The 14,976-nt window shown below is 40.5% G+C and overlaps 1 protein-coding gene across 1 annotated transcript; it reads left to right on the top strand.

The window, feature by feature from the left end:
- Positions 1-908: 908 nt before the first annotated feature.
- Positions 909-10,055, top strand: MAPK6 (mitogen-activated protein kinase 6). The gene is made up of 5 exons (XM_009866497.1): positions 909-2,121; positions 2,864-3,008; positions 6,081-6,245; positions 6,860-7,061; positions 7,679-10,055. The coding sequence occupies exons 1-5, from the start codon at positions 1,567-1,569 to the stop codon at positions 8,775-8,777; spliced, it is 2,166 nt and encodes a 721-aa protein (XP_009864799.1). The 5' UTR covers positions 909-1,566; the 3' UTR covers positions 8,778-10,055.
- Positions 10,056-14,976: the final 4,921 nt, after the last annotated feature.

The following is a 14,976-nucleotide window of genomic DNA, read 5'->3' as shown; positions in this document are numbered from 1 at the left end:
GTGCACAAATGTCACGTGTGGTCTTTATGACTGTATTCTGCTGCTGCAGACAGGGAAACTTACTGAGAAAATTACCACTTTTGTTTTCATAAGTAGTGGTTGCATTCATTAGACTATTAAAAAATAAATGAGGTCTGAAAGTGCCCATATGTTTAGGGGAAACAATTGTAGAATATGTCAATTACTGTGTAAGATGTACTCACTGTTAGTTTTTCTCTGGATAAGTGTGGAAATAATCGATAATAATGTTTGTCTAATATGCAGGAATTATCCATGATTCCTGGAGCAATATAGAGGCAAAAATTACAATTTGAGCTGCTGGTAAAATTTATTCAAAATCGCAAGCATTTAAGCTTTGTAAGTGACATTGGATGTGTGCTGTATATTTCGGAACGTCAACAGATGCTGGGAGTGCAGAGATCTTACTCCTTTTGTTTGAATGGTACCCATTTATTTCTTATTACGGTGAAATAGTTAAAACCCTGATTTTGTCTCTGAGAAAAAGTTTAATGGAAAGAATTATTCAAAAATTTGGTGACTGAGGTGCAGGATGTTATTGTTTCTTACTTGTCTCTTAACAGCTGTGTTGGAGAATTACCAAGTTTTCTGTGATAATCCCTATATTAAGATTCAGTAGGATTTCTCATTGTGTGCCCTATATTCTCAATAGGTTGTATCTAAAACTTTCACAATATATGTTTAGAAATTTCGGTTGGTGATTATTGTTAGCTTTCCTTGACAGGAATGAAAAATGTAATTTTTAATTAGTGTAGCTTGTATGATGATTTCTTATTTTGTAACTGGACACTAAGTAAGTTATATATTTACAACAACTGAAGGAGTTGGGGGAGGAGGAGGACTTGTCTATGGGCCAGAGTACTGATGTGTTTTTCTCTCCTTTTCAGGTTGCTACGGAGTAAAATGGATGGTAGCTTTGATTGTGATTGTGGTGAGCTGGAGCCACCTGATCATTAACAGAAGGCATCTTTTGTAAATCAAGAGCTGCCAGTTTCCCATTTAACTAGACTGTAAACAAAGGAGAGAAAAAGGAGGAAGAAGGAAAAAAAAAAAAATAGTGCTTACCGGCACCATAGAATGACGCTGCTCAGGACCAGTCCAACACTGAATGTATCTGCACTGTGAGGAGGAGGATGTTAATAGAAGCCTATTATGTGCATATTTATTCACACTTTTGTTAAATGTTAACCAGTTTAGCACAATAGAGCTGAGTGCATAGTATGTCATTTCATTCCGTTTGAGTTTCTCGTGAGTATTTTCTTTAATGTCTGCAGAAATGCTGCACCTTTCTTGAACTATGAATGCTGCAATCTTTCTATCTTGTGCTCGGTTTGAGTTCTAGAGCTTACGGGCTCTAAATTCAAGGGGACGCAACAGGCCTGGCTGGCTCATAATGAAATGAGAGTGTCAAGAAACCATCTTGCAGTCAAAGCCAAGTGTTTCTTCTCCCTTCCTGTAAGACCTTTTCTTCAGATACCAGTGGAAGTGTCTCCGTGTGTTTACAGAAGCTTAGTAGTTTGAGGAAAAAGAAACGTAAAGAATTTAAAAATGGCAGAAAAATTTGAAAGTCTCATGAACATTCATGGTTTTGATCTTGGCTCTCGGTATATGGACTTAAAACCACTGGGCTGTGGTGGAAATGGCTTAGTTTTTTCTGCTGTCGACAATGACTGTGACAAAAGAGTGGCTGTCAAGAAAATTGTCCTTACGGATCCCCAGAGTGTTAAACATGCTCTACGCGAGATCAAAATTATTAGAAGACTTGACCACGATAACATTGTCAAAGTATTTGAAATTCTTGGTCCTAGTGGAAGCCAGTTAACAGATGATGTGGGCTCCCTTACAGAACTGAACTGTGTTTACATTGTCCAGGAATACATGGAGACAGATCTGGCTAATCTGCTCGAGCAAGGCCCTTTACTGGAAGATCATGCCAGACTTTTCATGTACCAGCTGCTACGTGGGCTCAAGTATATTCACTCTGCAAATGTTCTGCATAGAGATCTCAAACCAGCTAATCTTTTCATTAATACTGAAGACTTGGTGCTGAAGATTGGTGACTTTGGTCTTGCACGAATCATGGATCCTCATTATTCCCACAAGGTATGCGAAGAGTGTGAATATTCAAGCAAGGTGCCAACACCCGGGCCTTTTTTAATTAGCATCTTTCTCCCTTTCACGAAGGTAGATTGTGGAAGGCCTCATTAGTAGGCGGGATATCACGTTAGTGATCACCCAGCAGAGCTGGAATGCTTGCAAATGGAGTGAGACAGACAGATTGACAGGTGACATGTTTTGTCTCTGATAGGACTACTGCAAGCATAAATGAAACTTTTTTTTTTTTTTTGTACTAGATGTGTTCAGAAAAGCAGGTTCTTGACAGCAAATAAAGAACTTGAGATTAAAAGCAACATTTAGAGGCATAATTACAGAAGCCTTAGATAAGTTTGTAGCTGGTGCATTCATAGTATGAAAAGTTGTCTCCTTCCTGGGATTGATTTGAGATACTATCTTCCTGGTTTAGATGATTTTTCACAAAGAGTTCAGTATCATCAGCATTTATTTGGAAATACACATTTGCATATTTGGGAATACAAAGATTTTGCTGCAGTAGCCCATTTGAATAAGTGTCATAACCCTGTATTGTTACCGTTCCCTTGTAAAGGTGTTGCTGTTCCATTTTAAAAGGTAGAAAGGCTTATTAGGGGGCATATGGTACAATTCCTAGGGAAATTCCTAGGTCTCAATTCCTTGAGACCAAAACGTAAGAAACAAATAATTGAAAAGTAGCTCTTAAAATGTACGTAAACTTTTAATTTTTTTTTTTTTAAATTAATTTAATCAGGGCCATCTTTCTGAAGGATTGGTTACCAAATGGTACAGATCGCCCCGTCTTTTGCTTTCTCCTAACAACTACACTAAAGCCATTGACATGTGGGCTGCAGGTTGCATCTTTGCTGAAATGCTGACTGGGAAAACCCTCTTTGCAGGTGGGTAGAGTAAAAATGTGTATATATATTCCTGAAAGGAGTGGTATTGCTTAATTATCTTCCTAAGGAAAGGTTGGTTCTCATGGCTAGCGTCAACAGTTATTGACTGTCAGGATACGCTATGTTGTTATGCATTTATATAAGCAAACTAAGTTGATGCTTTTGTAGAGCAGAAGGCGTTTCAATTTTTTGTTACTCATCAGTGTGTACATAAATATCATAATTTTACTACTCATATATGGTAAATCTGTCTGCAGTTAGGTTAAACTAAATTTACTGGATGCCTGAGAAGTGTTCTAAATATGTGAATTTTAGTGAATTGATGTATCCAGGGAGTGTTTGAACGCTTTGAGTATCATATTCATAAAGATTTTTTTAATGTAGTTAACTTAGTCGCTTCCCACTGATTTATATTTTAAATTATGAATGAGTAGCCTTTTATTGGTATAGCAGTGGCTTAAGATTTAAAATTTAGTGTGACATACCAAGGGAATGTGTAACCTCCAAATGTTTTGGTAAGGTAGGAACTGATACTCTTGTGTCGTTGGGTGCATCTCCATTAGTGCTTTGGTTAGAATCGGGAGCAAATTTTCAAAGCAAACCTTTTGCTGGCCCTCCTGTACCACCTTGCTGATCTAGGTCCATGCACAGCCTAGAGTCTTTCTAGATAAAAAGAAACTGTGGTTTGTGCTGTAGGAAATCACGCAGTGTGCTCCACCTGCTGATCGGCGTTCAGTCCATGGGAGCAGGTGAGCTCATGTAGAGTAAACCCCTGAAATGCTGATTTTGTGTGCCCCCTGGGGCCTCAGCAGCAGCTGTCTGATTGAGGCTTGCTCTTGGATTTGCTACTGTTGGTCTAAATTACCAGCAATCCAGATAAAGTCTCCAAGAATTGAGCTTGCATTTCAAAGTTCATATTCTTTTAGATATCTGTGGACTAAAAGCACACCTCTTCAGTGATTCCTAGCTTTGCGTGGCAAGGTAGTGAAATTGAGAGCTTTTCCCCATTAAGTACTGTTAATGAAGTGCTGTCACCTTGAAACCATTATTTTGTAGAAATCAGTGATTAATATGCGAAGCGGGTTTTTTTAACTTGCAGTGACTTACTGATTCTTTGAGTTACTAACTGTTCAAGTAATGTCCCCAGTGTATTAAATGCTTGGCTGATAAAGAGATTTATGAGGTTTTTGTTGCATCAAGCACTTCTACTGGAAAATATTGAAATTGTGGCAGAAAGTCTGCATGTTTCAGCATTCAGCATAGATTAGTTGCACCTGCTGGCATTTTGGCACTTATTTGGTACTAGTTAAAAGTTTTTATTGGTCTAATAGCTGTACAGTGAGGTAGGATATTTTATTTTATTTTTTTTTTTAAACACAGCAACCAAAATCTAAAGTTTGTAGGCATGCTTTTGTGCCCTAATTGCATTATGTACCTGGAAAAATATTTTTAGATATGGATGTGTCCCTCTGAAAATTTAGCACTGCCGTAGTTTTCTGATCTAAAGAAGACCGAACTCCTTAAGTTGATGCAGTTGGAAAATGGTTGGAGATAGGAAAGTTAGCCTGTCCTGAGAGTCTGAATAAAGTTCTTTAGCAAAGCTGTTTGGAGGGCTTGATTTGGTTAATTTGCAGCTTCCTATCTACTTCTGAACCATCCTTTAGGAATCCTGCTATCTGGAAAGCTGACAGGAATGGGAGGAAGAATGCAGATTAAAACTGCAGAATACCTGGGATGAGGGAGGGAACGGAAGTTGAGGGCGAGTAATTCAGTAGCTGCTCAAAAAAACTTGTCTGTCTTCTAAATGAGTATTTTAAAATGCTCATTTTTCCTGTAGTGGAAAGAAAACCTTAGTTTTTAAGATGGAAATACTGATACAGTAGAATCTGTTTTCCGGAAAATTACAGATGGTATAACCACTGTTAGATTATATTAAGTAATTTGTAGTAGTCTGAAGTAGGAGGACAAAGCAGATTTTTCAGTCCATCATATAAGTTAATATAAGCCAGTACTAATTAATTTGCGGATTGCAGGTTTTGGTCCGATTTTTCTGTAGTAGCTTTGTCTCAGCTTTTCTTGAAGTCAGCTGGCAGATGTATGGCAGAGTGTCCAGTGCAGACTGCTGTGCGCACTGTGAAGTGAACTGATAGTGCTTAGATTTTGAGATAATACAATCTCCTTCTGGCCCCATTTATTTTTATATTTAATGTCACATGTATCAGTATCGCTGATGATTGCCCAGAGCTGCTTGGTGAAGGAGGTAAACACTGGCCAGCAAATAATCCCATATAATTTCATCTCTAGTTGAGTCTCTAGGGTGCTACATGCTTCCTGGAGCTGAACAATAAATTGAGGTAGACAAGCTGTGTTTCTGGGTGCTCTAGCTACAGTGGTGCTGAATATAAATGCTGTTCATTATTCAGAATTGACCTACTCTATAGGCCCTTACAGTTCTTAGCCAAGGAAGCTTCAGCCAGTGCTGTAAGTGTACTGTAATTTCAATCATAATGGGGTTCTTTTTTTCTTTTTTTCTTTTTTCTTTTATTTCAAACAAGATTACACTGCTTAACTGGCAGGTCATTTTTGTCTTGCACCTGACAGTAATACAGGGTTTGAGAGCAGAATGTTAATACAAATGATTGTGACCTGTAAGGTCCCTTGCTGTTTTTATTAATAAGGGACATATAATTCAAAGGGAGGTCAAATAATGAATTAATTCGGTGGATTAGTTCAAAGGGGAGGATTGTGATATGTGGTATATATCAAGATAGGGAGTTGCTGTAGAGTACCTCATCCATAGTGAAATCATCCTTGGAAAAGCTTAAGGTTAGGTCGCTTTATCTGTGTGTAGCAGCCCTGCTACACGTTCTTCATAAGCAAGAGCATTTTTGAGAGCTCTTCAGATTTATTATCATTCAAATTGAGAACTTCAGCCTTTCTTCTGTTGTAGGAAATAATAGTCTTCTACTGAAAATAGCTGCTCAGAGCACAAAATTTTGACAGGCCTTTTGTATGGGGGATCAGAAGTGTCTGAAGTTGAAATGGCAGCTTGTATTTCCTCTTGGTGCTTAGGTGCGCACGAACTTGAACAGATGCAGTTGATTCTAGAGTCAATTCCTGTTGTACATGAGGAGGACCGCCAGGAGCTTCTCAACGTAATTCCAGTTTACATTAGAAATGATATGACTGAGCCACACAAACCTTTAACTCAGTTGCTTCCAGGCATCAGTCCTGAAGGTGAGTAATTCAGAAAAAATACTTCCTGCATTCAAAATTGTAAAATAGCGAACAGCTTCACAGTGCTTGTATATGATTATTCAAAGCAAACTTCAGTTAGAATACTCCGTGCATCCCCTGAAGAACAATTGTCTTTGACTGTAATAAAAAAAAAGATTTTCCTACACGCTAGCTACTTGGTTGTCTTTGGAGTAGAATTATGAATCTCTACTGGACCTGTTCGTGCTGGGATTGCTCTATCTTGAGATACTGGCCTTCTAAATATAAGGGAATGTTGGAATGGCATCAGTATAAACCAGTTGTCTTTCAAATGTTTTGAAAGGAGAGTCCCCCAACCAAACTGGCAGCACTGTTTCCTGATAGCTGTCGGTGGATACTGATTCAGCTTGAAATACTCAGTCTCTTAGTAGTTTTTTCCTACATGAAGTTAAATGTGTTGATCTTAGATTTGACCTCTACCAGCTACAGAACACATATTGGGCAGTTACACTGTCAGTAGGTGATATTTCACAGATGCCTACTTTTAAAGGCACCTCTAGAGCAAAACACTGCACCATGATCTTAAGTTGTAGATGTCTTTTTTTTCCTGTTTAATGATAACTTTTTCTCCACAGCGCTGGACTTTCTGGAGCAAATTTTGACGTTTAGTCCCATGGATCGATTGACAGCAGAGGAAGCTTTGTCCCATCCTTATATGAGCATTTATTCCTTTCCAACGGATGAGCCTATTTCAAGTCATCCTTTTCACATCGAAGATGAGGTTGATGATATTCTGCTGATGGATGAAAGTCACAGCCATATTTATAATTGGGAAAGGTAAATTTATCACTTATTGTGGCATATAACATAACTGGTTATGTGCTTGAAGTAATGTTGCTTTATGGGCATCATTTACTTTTCTGTTTGTTTCTTATTCTTAAGTTGACCTGGGGATAAGCTTCTCCCTTATATGCAATGCATTGAGTTTATAATTCATTAGACTGACTTGGATTTGCTGATGCATGCCTGAGATGCACCTCAGAAGTCTGGGATCTCTCCATTACTTTTTTTTTCCCGAAAAAAATATTTATTGAAAAAACAAACTTTGAGTTTTAAGTATGATTGTCTTGTCCAGTGCGTAGCACATGTAATAATGGAGAGGTTTACAGCAGCCATTCAAAGTCAGCTAAGCACAGTGTAAGGAAGAGTTTTGTAAATGGAGTGAGCTATTGCACAGAATCCTGGACTTAAATCTTTTAGATGTGCATATGAGCATTGCTTTGGGACAGATTAAATGGAAAAACCTGGAAGAGGTACCCAGTTGGATTGGGGTAAAACTTTATCTGTGTTGAATTGTCATTATTGTGTAAGGGATTTTCTAAACTTAACTGTCTTTGTCTTGAGAGCTAGAAGACTGGTTTTTAGCTGCTAACACTTAGGAAATTGTTTTACAGATACCATGAAAGTCAGTTTTCAGACCATGACTGGCCTATTCATAATAACTATGAAGCTGATGAAGTTCAGCGCGATCCAAGGGCTCTTTCTGATGTTACTGATGAGGAAGAAGTGCAAGTAGATCCTCGCAAATATTTGGATGGAGATCGTGAAAAGTATCTGGAGGATCCTGCCTTTGACACCCACTTCTCTACTGAGCCTTGCTGGCAGTATTCAGATCACCATGAAAACAAGTATTGTGATCTGGAATGTAGTCACACTTGTAATTACAAAATGAGGTCATCTTCATACCTAGATAATTTAGTTTGGCGAGACAGTGAAGTTAATCATTACTATGAGCCCAAGCTTATTATAGACCTTTCAAACTGGAAGGAACAGAGCAAGGAAAAGTCTGATAAGAAAGGCAAGTCTAAATGTGAAAGGAATGGGTTGGTGAAAGCTCAGATAGCGCTTGAGGAAGCATCACAGCAACTTGTTGAAAAAGAAAGGGAGAAGAATCAAGGATTTGACTTTGATTCATTCATAGCAGAAACCATTCAGCTTAGTTTACAACACGAGTCTACTGATGTTGATAAATTAAATGACTTGAATAGCTCAGTGTCTCAGATTGAGTTGAAAGGATTAATATCAAAGTCAGTCAGCAGAGAGAAGCAGGAGAAAGGAATGGCTAACTTGGCACAGTTGGAAGCTCTGTACCAGACTTCTTGGGACAGCCAGTTTGTGAGTAGCGGGGAGGAGTGCTTCCTCATCGACCAGTTCTGTTGCGAGGTAAGGAAGGACGAACAAGTTGAAAAAGAAAATACTTACACCAGTTACTTGGACAAATTCTTTAGTAAGAAAGAAGATGCTGAAATGCTAGAACCTGAGCCAGTAGAGGAGGGGAAGCTTGGGGAGAAGGAGAGAGAAGAGAGCTTTCTCAGTAACAGTGGAGAACTCCTCTTCAACAAGCAGCTCGAGGCTATAGGTATTCCTCAGTTTCACAGCCCGGTGGGTTCACCCCTGAAATCAATACAGGCCACGTTAACGCCTTCTGCTATGAAATCATCTCCCCAAATCCCCCACAAAACGTACAGCAGCATTCTGAAACATCTAAATTAAAAACACTCAGCAGACATTTCTTTTATATCCATGAGATGTGTTTGTCTTTTTTATTACTAGTGTAAGTAATTTTTTTACTTGAATCAGACGGTGTAATTTTGGTATGGATTTCATTAGTTTTCTGTTTACCATTGTTTTTACGATCCAGAATTCCTTTCTATACATGAGTTAGTTTTGTTTTTAAACTGGCATGTCGTTTGCACACAAAATTAAAGAATAGAGCAAAATAATGCAAAATGCAGGAGGTAACAAAAAATGCACTAAACCAAGTAAAAAACATTCTCTCAGTAAAACAGTGTCCATGTTTTGCAGAAAAAGAACCTTGCCTTGAAATTTACACAGTGAGACTGTACATAATTGCATGAAAATATCTATTTTTCCCAAAATGTTTTTTTTTCATTCATGCGTATTTTAGAGTTTTTCATACTGTACACATTTCTTAGACACATGATACCAGCAGCAACTGAAATGAATGCAGAATTTGGTACGCATGTGTTATCTACCTCAAGGTAACAGCAGTATGTGGCAAAACATTAACCACCCATAGTGCTTCTCATTATGCACTTCTATTTAGCCAGCATTATTGTAGTAACTATTCTTACTGAAAATCATTCAATATTTATAAATGTTCTGGTATGCATTCTTTATAGTGAAGTGTTAATATGCAGCACTTTTATTTATTTTAGCAAATAAGTATATTTCTGTAATTATGGAGAGTCAACTTCATTTTTGAGTTACTTTTCAGATAAAAGGTTTTGTTTAGCACTATGGTTTTATTGCCTACATAGCTGGATATATATTAACATCGGCTTATTCTGAGGCTATCCAATACATTTTTTTATTTCTGTTTTTTAGTTTTCATTTCAAGTAAAGCACTCACTGTGTATAGGAATTTGTAATTGGAGGTGCTTGATCTCTACAAAAGAAATTAGGAATTGCTTTATTATCAAATGCTCCTAGAAGTCTTAATTGTGTTCATTTTTAAAAAATTTTGTAATGTTAGTTGTGTGCATGGAAATAATTAAGGTACAACATTACTGTAGGTTAAAGTTCTATATGGTGAGACATTTTGTTTTTACTGTATGTTTTTACTGAATGATTCCCGTCCCGCTCCTGACCCTCTTCAAAAGCAAGCATGAATAAAATTAGGTTAAATATAGCATGTAGCATCTCGGTCTTCTGAAAAATTTGTTTTACCTTCTGATTTTTTGAAATACTGGATGTATCATTGGCTCCCCTGTTTAAAATGAAAAACAAATAAAAACATGGCCAGCAAAAGTGACTTGTTTTTTTGATGCTTTGCACAGTGAAAGGTGAAGAGCTGCCGCTGTGTCGTGAAGGCAGGTGCACTCACCTGCCCTCCCTAGAGGCGCTCGAGGAAGTGTGAGAAGTGGTTTTGGGCTCTGTCCCAGAAGCGCTGCTGCTGCTGGGGATGCAGTGCCCTGGAAAGAAACTCCAGGAGTAAACTTCTGTCCCAGTGCCCATGGCCTGTATTGAAGAAAATCTGGTGTAATAGCATGGCTGTGAAAGCGTAAGCGTGCGGTGGTGTCGGTCACCATTTCTGTTGAAAATACAGTTGACTTCTGGAGTGTAAGTGAGCATTACTGGTTTATCGGCTTTTTAGAACAGCGTTAAAATGGAAAAGCTGCTGCGCGCACGTGTGAGCACCTTCATGATGCTGGCAACCCCGAGCGGAGGTAATCGTGCAGGTCCCTCAGCCCAGAGCCTGTCTGGAGCCCTTCCACAAGGAGATTTTGGGAGCCGGACACGGTAACTCCTGTGGGGTGTCTTAAGATGTGCATTCGGGCCTGTGTCACAGCAAGCGCTGAGAATGGTGTGTGTTTCTCTTCCAGTTCTTCCCGTCAGAACTATTCCTGAGGGAGCTCATTAGCCATGCAGTAAAGCTACGTCTTTTGGCAAGCTCCTACAACTTTTTCCATGACAGTGTCTTGGTTCCTCCAGCTTTTTCCATCTCTCCTCCCCTGCTCTGGCAGGTAGCGTGGCTGCATAGTGCCTGAAACAAGGAGCTGCCCCTTCACTGTGACAGGACACGGTCACCTGGGGGCTGGGACACAGTGTGTGTCCTTGGGCAGGCGATGGGCATCTTCGCGCAGCCACCTCGGTTCGTGAGGAGGAGGAAGTGGCTGGCTGCTCTCTCCTAGGCAAGGGACTGTTGTGAAGGGGTGCGGTAGGTTTTGTTGAGATTGGATGAAAGCAGCGAGTGGGAAGTGCTTGGAAACTGGAAACAAAATTCAGCTTAAATACGCATCTTGTGCGAATGAAGTATTTATTTAATTTTTTTTTTAAGAATGCCAGGGAAAACAGTACTTAGGAAGTCTGTAATGGTAGAAAGGGAACATTTTGCACTCAAGAAAGGGAGTCAGGTGTTGAGCCTAAATTCAGCATGGTGCTTCACTGCCTTTGCCTTCTAGTCGTGCTGGAGGCGTGATGCTGTATGGGCACTGTGCTGGTGCAAACCCTGCCCTCCTAACAGCATCCGTGGATCATTGGAGGGTGCAGCTAGCAGTCTGGCTTGTTAAATAGAAGTAATTTGCTGTGTGAAGATGATTAAAGAAAAGAGAAATGTTTCCTAAGGGCCATGCAAAGTGAAATCTACTGCTACAAAGTGAAGAGACTGATGTGGTGGGGGCTGGTTAGCTCAGTCAGTAGAGCGTAGCACTAACAATGCTAAGGTCACGGGTTCGATTCCCATTCGGTCCCCATGTGTTGCCTGATTTAGTCAAAAGGCGGCGTCCCTGGCGGCAGGGAGGCTGGATTAAAATGATCTCTAAGGTCCCTTCCAGCTTAGGCCATTCTATGATTCTATGAAACAGCAGGAGGCCTGCATTGGGAGAGCAGCCTGCGGAGTGTGGGGTTTCATGGGCTTTCACGGGGTGGGAGGTGGGTTTTGTCCCACTCTCATCAGCTGTGCGCATCCCTGCACGAAAAAAAAATAGGGCAGGTATACATGGAGCCCTTTGGCTGTGACCTAGCAACTGAATTGTCTTCAAAAACAAATTCTGGCAAAGGCTTAAATTATAAACCAGATAAAAGGACCACTGTTGTATGCCAAGGTGCTTGCCAAGTAAAATGGAACACTCTTAGTTAACAAAAAAATCAGTAAGAAATGAGGATGCTGACCATCTTTTAAAAATACCTTTTCTTCCTTTACCTTTTTTGCTTCTTTGGTTAAGAGGCAGCATTTTAAAGTATATCTAATAAGAACTTCAGCTGGAGGATGATGTCCAGCCCAAACTGTTCTATGATTCTTTTTTTAGCCTTAATGAACTGACCGGGATGGAGCTTTTCCATGTACTGTCATCACTTGAGATCTAATAATTGCGAACTGGCACAATGCTGAACAGTTTGTTCTGATCAGGAGTTCTCAGTCCTGGTCAGTTAACTTCCTCACAATTGCATTTAATTTTAATTAAGTAGAAGTTGCTATGTACTGTCTCAGCTGTTTATGCAGACTTTGCCCATGCTGTTAGTGGTGTGGTCACGGTAGGTGTGTCTTTGCCTTGAGCAAGGCTGGTGTGCTGGGGCCCTGGGCTGGACGTCGGGTCCTGCAAACCAGCTGGGAACTGGGGTGGCTGGGCAGTCCCTGCTGCTGCATCTTCTCTGCCCCTGGCCTGCAGGGTAGCCCATATCTGCAGCAGTGAGTCTGCTCCCTACAGCTCAAGTTTTATGCCTTGATTCGGTCTGTTTTCCTGTCACCTTGCTATTGCTTTTTCTGTGCTGTAGCAGTTCTTAGAAGCGTGCCTCGTACATACATTTAAAGCCTCACTAAGTTCTCACTTATGTCTGGCTTATTGCCTGGAGGCGTTAGTTTACGAACAGGTTTTTAATGCCTTTTTTAAGGGGGGAGGCTTCCTCCTGGAGAGTTTTTCTTCCATATGGAACTACATTGCTCTCAAGCTGTTTTTGCTATTTTTTTTTTCTGTCCCCTTCTAAACTTTGCAATAGTCAGTGGTAGCAAGTTTTTCCACATGTGGACTTTTGTTCCCTGCTCTACAGGTGTGTATACTACGAAACACAGAAAATGAAGGTACTTGGAGTCCTGAGGAATTCAGTGACAATGTTGTGGTGCAGGTTATTTCTGGGTATCATTAGAATGGAAAAGCATCCTTGAACTGAATTTGCTTTCACGTGTCTTTTTTCCTTTATCTATACTCATGTTGCTGGGATTTGGAAGTGCCTTAAGTTTTACATGTAATTGAACAATAAGCTGTCCTCATTCTTCCAGAAATGCCTTCCTGAGCAACAGCAATTTGTTCCTTGTTCCTTGAATTACTTCAGTGCTTACAAAATCCTGCAAATCCTTGTTTGTTGTTCTGCCACTCTTCGCATCAGACTTGAGCTGCCCAACCTGGGAAGCAATGTTGCAGGGTATTTAGTAACAAGCAAATAATCCAGATCACCGCTGGCACCCACCACTCTTGGGCTTCCATTCCAGTGCCTCTATATTTAAAACGGTTATCTGCTTACTCAGAGTGCTATTTGAGAACTCCTTAAAATATTGACTGTTGAAAAGTTCAATGACTTCTTTCCACTGAGAACTGCCATTGCTGGTGAGGTGATTTGCATGCACCTGGCCATATGCAGAGGGAGCTCTGCCCTGGTAGCCCGTATGGACTTGGCGATAGCCGGGCACAGCCGTGCTCTGCAAACAGCCGCATCGGGTAGCTGGCAGCAGCCGCACAGCATCACTGGCTTTCCTTTGGAATCTGCCTCTTGCGTCCTGACTGCAAAGCAGCCCTTCTATAGTGAACCCTGATAATAAAATTCCTCTCGTAATCTATGTGCTGGTCTACCGCAGCCAAAATTACTTTTAACCTTTATGTCACCCAGCCTGGATGTTATGTGTGGTATGACATACGAAAGCTTGTGGCTGGCTGTGGGACAGGGAACTTAACGACTCACCCGGCTTCGGAGCCAACCATACCGTCGCCCTTCACGACTCACTCATCCTCCCCGGCTTTGGTTCTCTTGTTGCTAAAACATGGGCAGGGGCTGTGACTGGTGGCGGGGCTGTGGGCAGTGTTGAGGGCTCCTGCATGGGCCGGGGCATCCCGCGCTGCCGGGGGTCCCCTGCTGTCCCCTGGTATGGAGGCTGCAGAGTGAAAGCATGGCTGTATGGAAAGGGACTTGGGGAAGGACTTCTCCTTCTGCACTCATGGGGGACTTGGGCCAATCTACCCTTAATGATAACACTCAATTGGTGTTTCAATCATTACTGAATCGGTGGCTGATGGTTTGTTGGGTTGTTATTCAGTTTTAACATGTATTTCCTAGTTGGTAGAAGGCTGATAACATTTTTTTCTAATTCGGTATGTGTCTTTGCTTAACACTTTTGGTTCTTCCAAATTTCTTGTAACTTCTGATTTAGGCTTGCTCTATTTTTCTAGTTATTGTTCGTGGCTGAGTACAGTCCAAGGCATGTGGATGATCTCCTCCCTGCTTGGTTAAAGATTGCTGGCTGCTCTCAGAATAGATGTGAGACCTCATAAAATACAGGCTTAGCTTTCTATCTGACTTTTGCCACCTTCCTCAAACCATACCCCAAGGCACCGGTGCTGTGCAGTGCAGAAGCTTCTTTGCCACACTAATCCCACCGTGGCTGGTGCAAGGTAAGTGTAAACCCCGTCACTTTCCTGTGTCATCATCTCCACAGCATCTTCCTCAAAAGGTGTCTCCACACTGCAAATGTAGCCAGGGTAGACTTTCTGCTTTACAGGATGGTTGATCCTTAGACACACTTTTAGTTTGTGGCTCAGTCTTCAGCTATGGATACTCCGAACCCGGACTCTGGCTATAAAAGTGCATTTTCTCATTCTCATTCTTGGGGATGCTGTTCTGACTGGCTTAGAGCATAAATCTTCAGTGCTAGAGGCTGTAGAGAAACAATGTTTCCATTTAATTCTGTCTTGAATTTTATAATTTTTAATCACTTAAATCTGTAAACCTGAATGACAGGTTTATTGGGATTACTGTGTTTGTTTTAATATAGATTTAAACAGTACAGCTCTTGAAATAGCTGAAATATTTTTAAAGCCTGTGATTAAGAAAGCAGATGGGTTTAATTTTCATTTTGTATTATGTCTGCCTGAGATTTTTTATTTCTGCTAATGCTACAAAGTGTCTGAGCAAATTGGATGTTGACACTGAAAGGCGGAAATACTCAATGACTTTTTTGCTT

Source organism: Apaloderma vittatum, unplaced genomic scaffold (assembly GCF_000703405.1).
Source record: "Apaloderma vittatum isolate BGI_N311 unplaced genomic scaffold, ASM70340v1 scaffold45663, whole genome shotgun sequence".
Lineage (NCBI taxonomy): Eukaryota > Metazoa > Chordata > Aves > Trogoniformes > Trogonidae > Apaloderma > Apaloderma vittatum.
This window is presented reverse-complemented; position numbering and strand designations above follow the sequence as displayed.

Excerpts from the sequence above, each read along its gene's own strand:
- MAPK6 (XM_009866497.1), top strand. The coding sequence starts at position 1,567 with ATGGCAGAAAAATTTGAAAGTCTCATGAACATTCATGGTTTTGATCTT. Across the intron at positions 2,122-2,863 it reads ATCCTCATTATTCCCACAAG|GGCCATCTTTCTGAAGGATT; the intron begins GTATGCGAAGAG and ends TAATTTAATCAG. Across the intron at positions 3,009-6,080 it reads TGGGAAAACCCTCTTTGCAG|GTGCGCACGAACTTGAACAG; the intron begins GTGGGTAGAGTA and ends CTTGGTGCTTAG.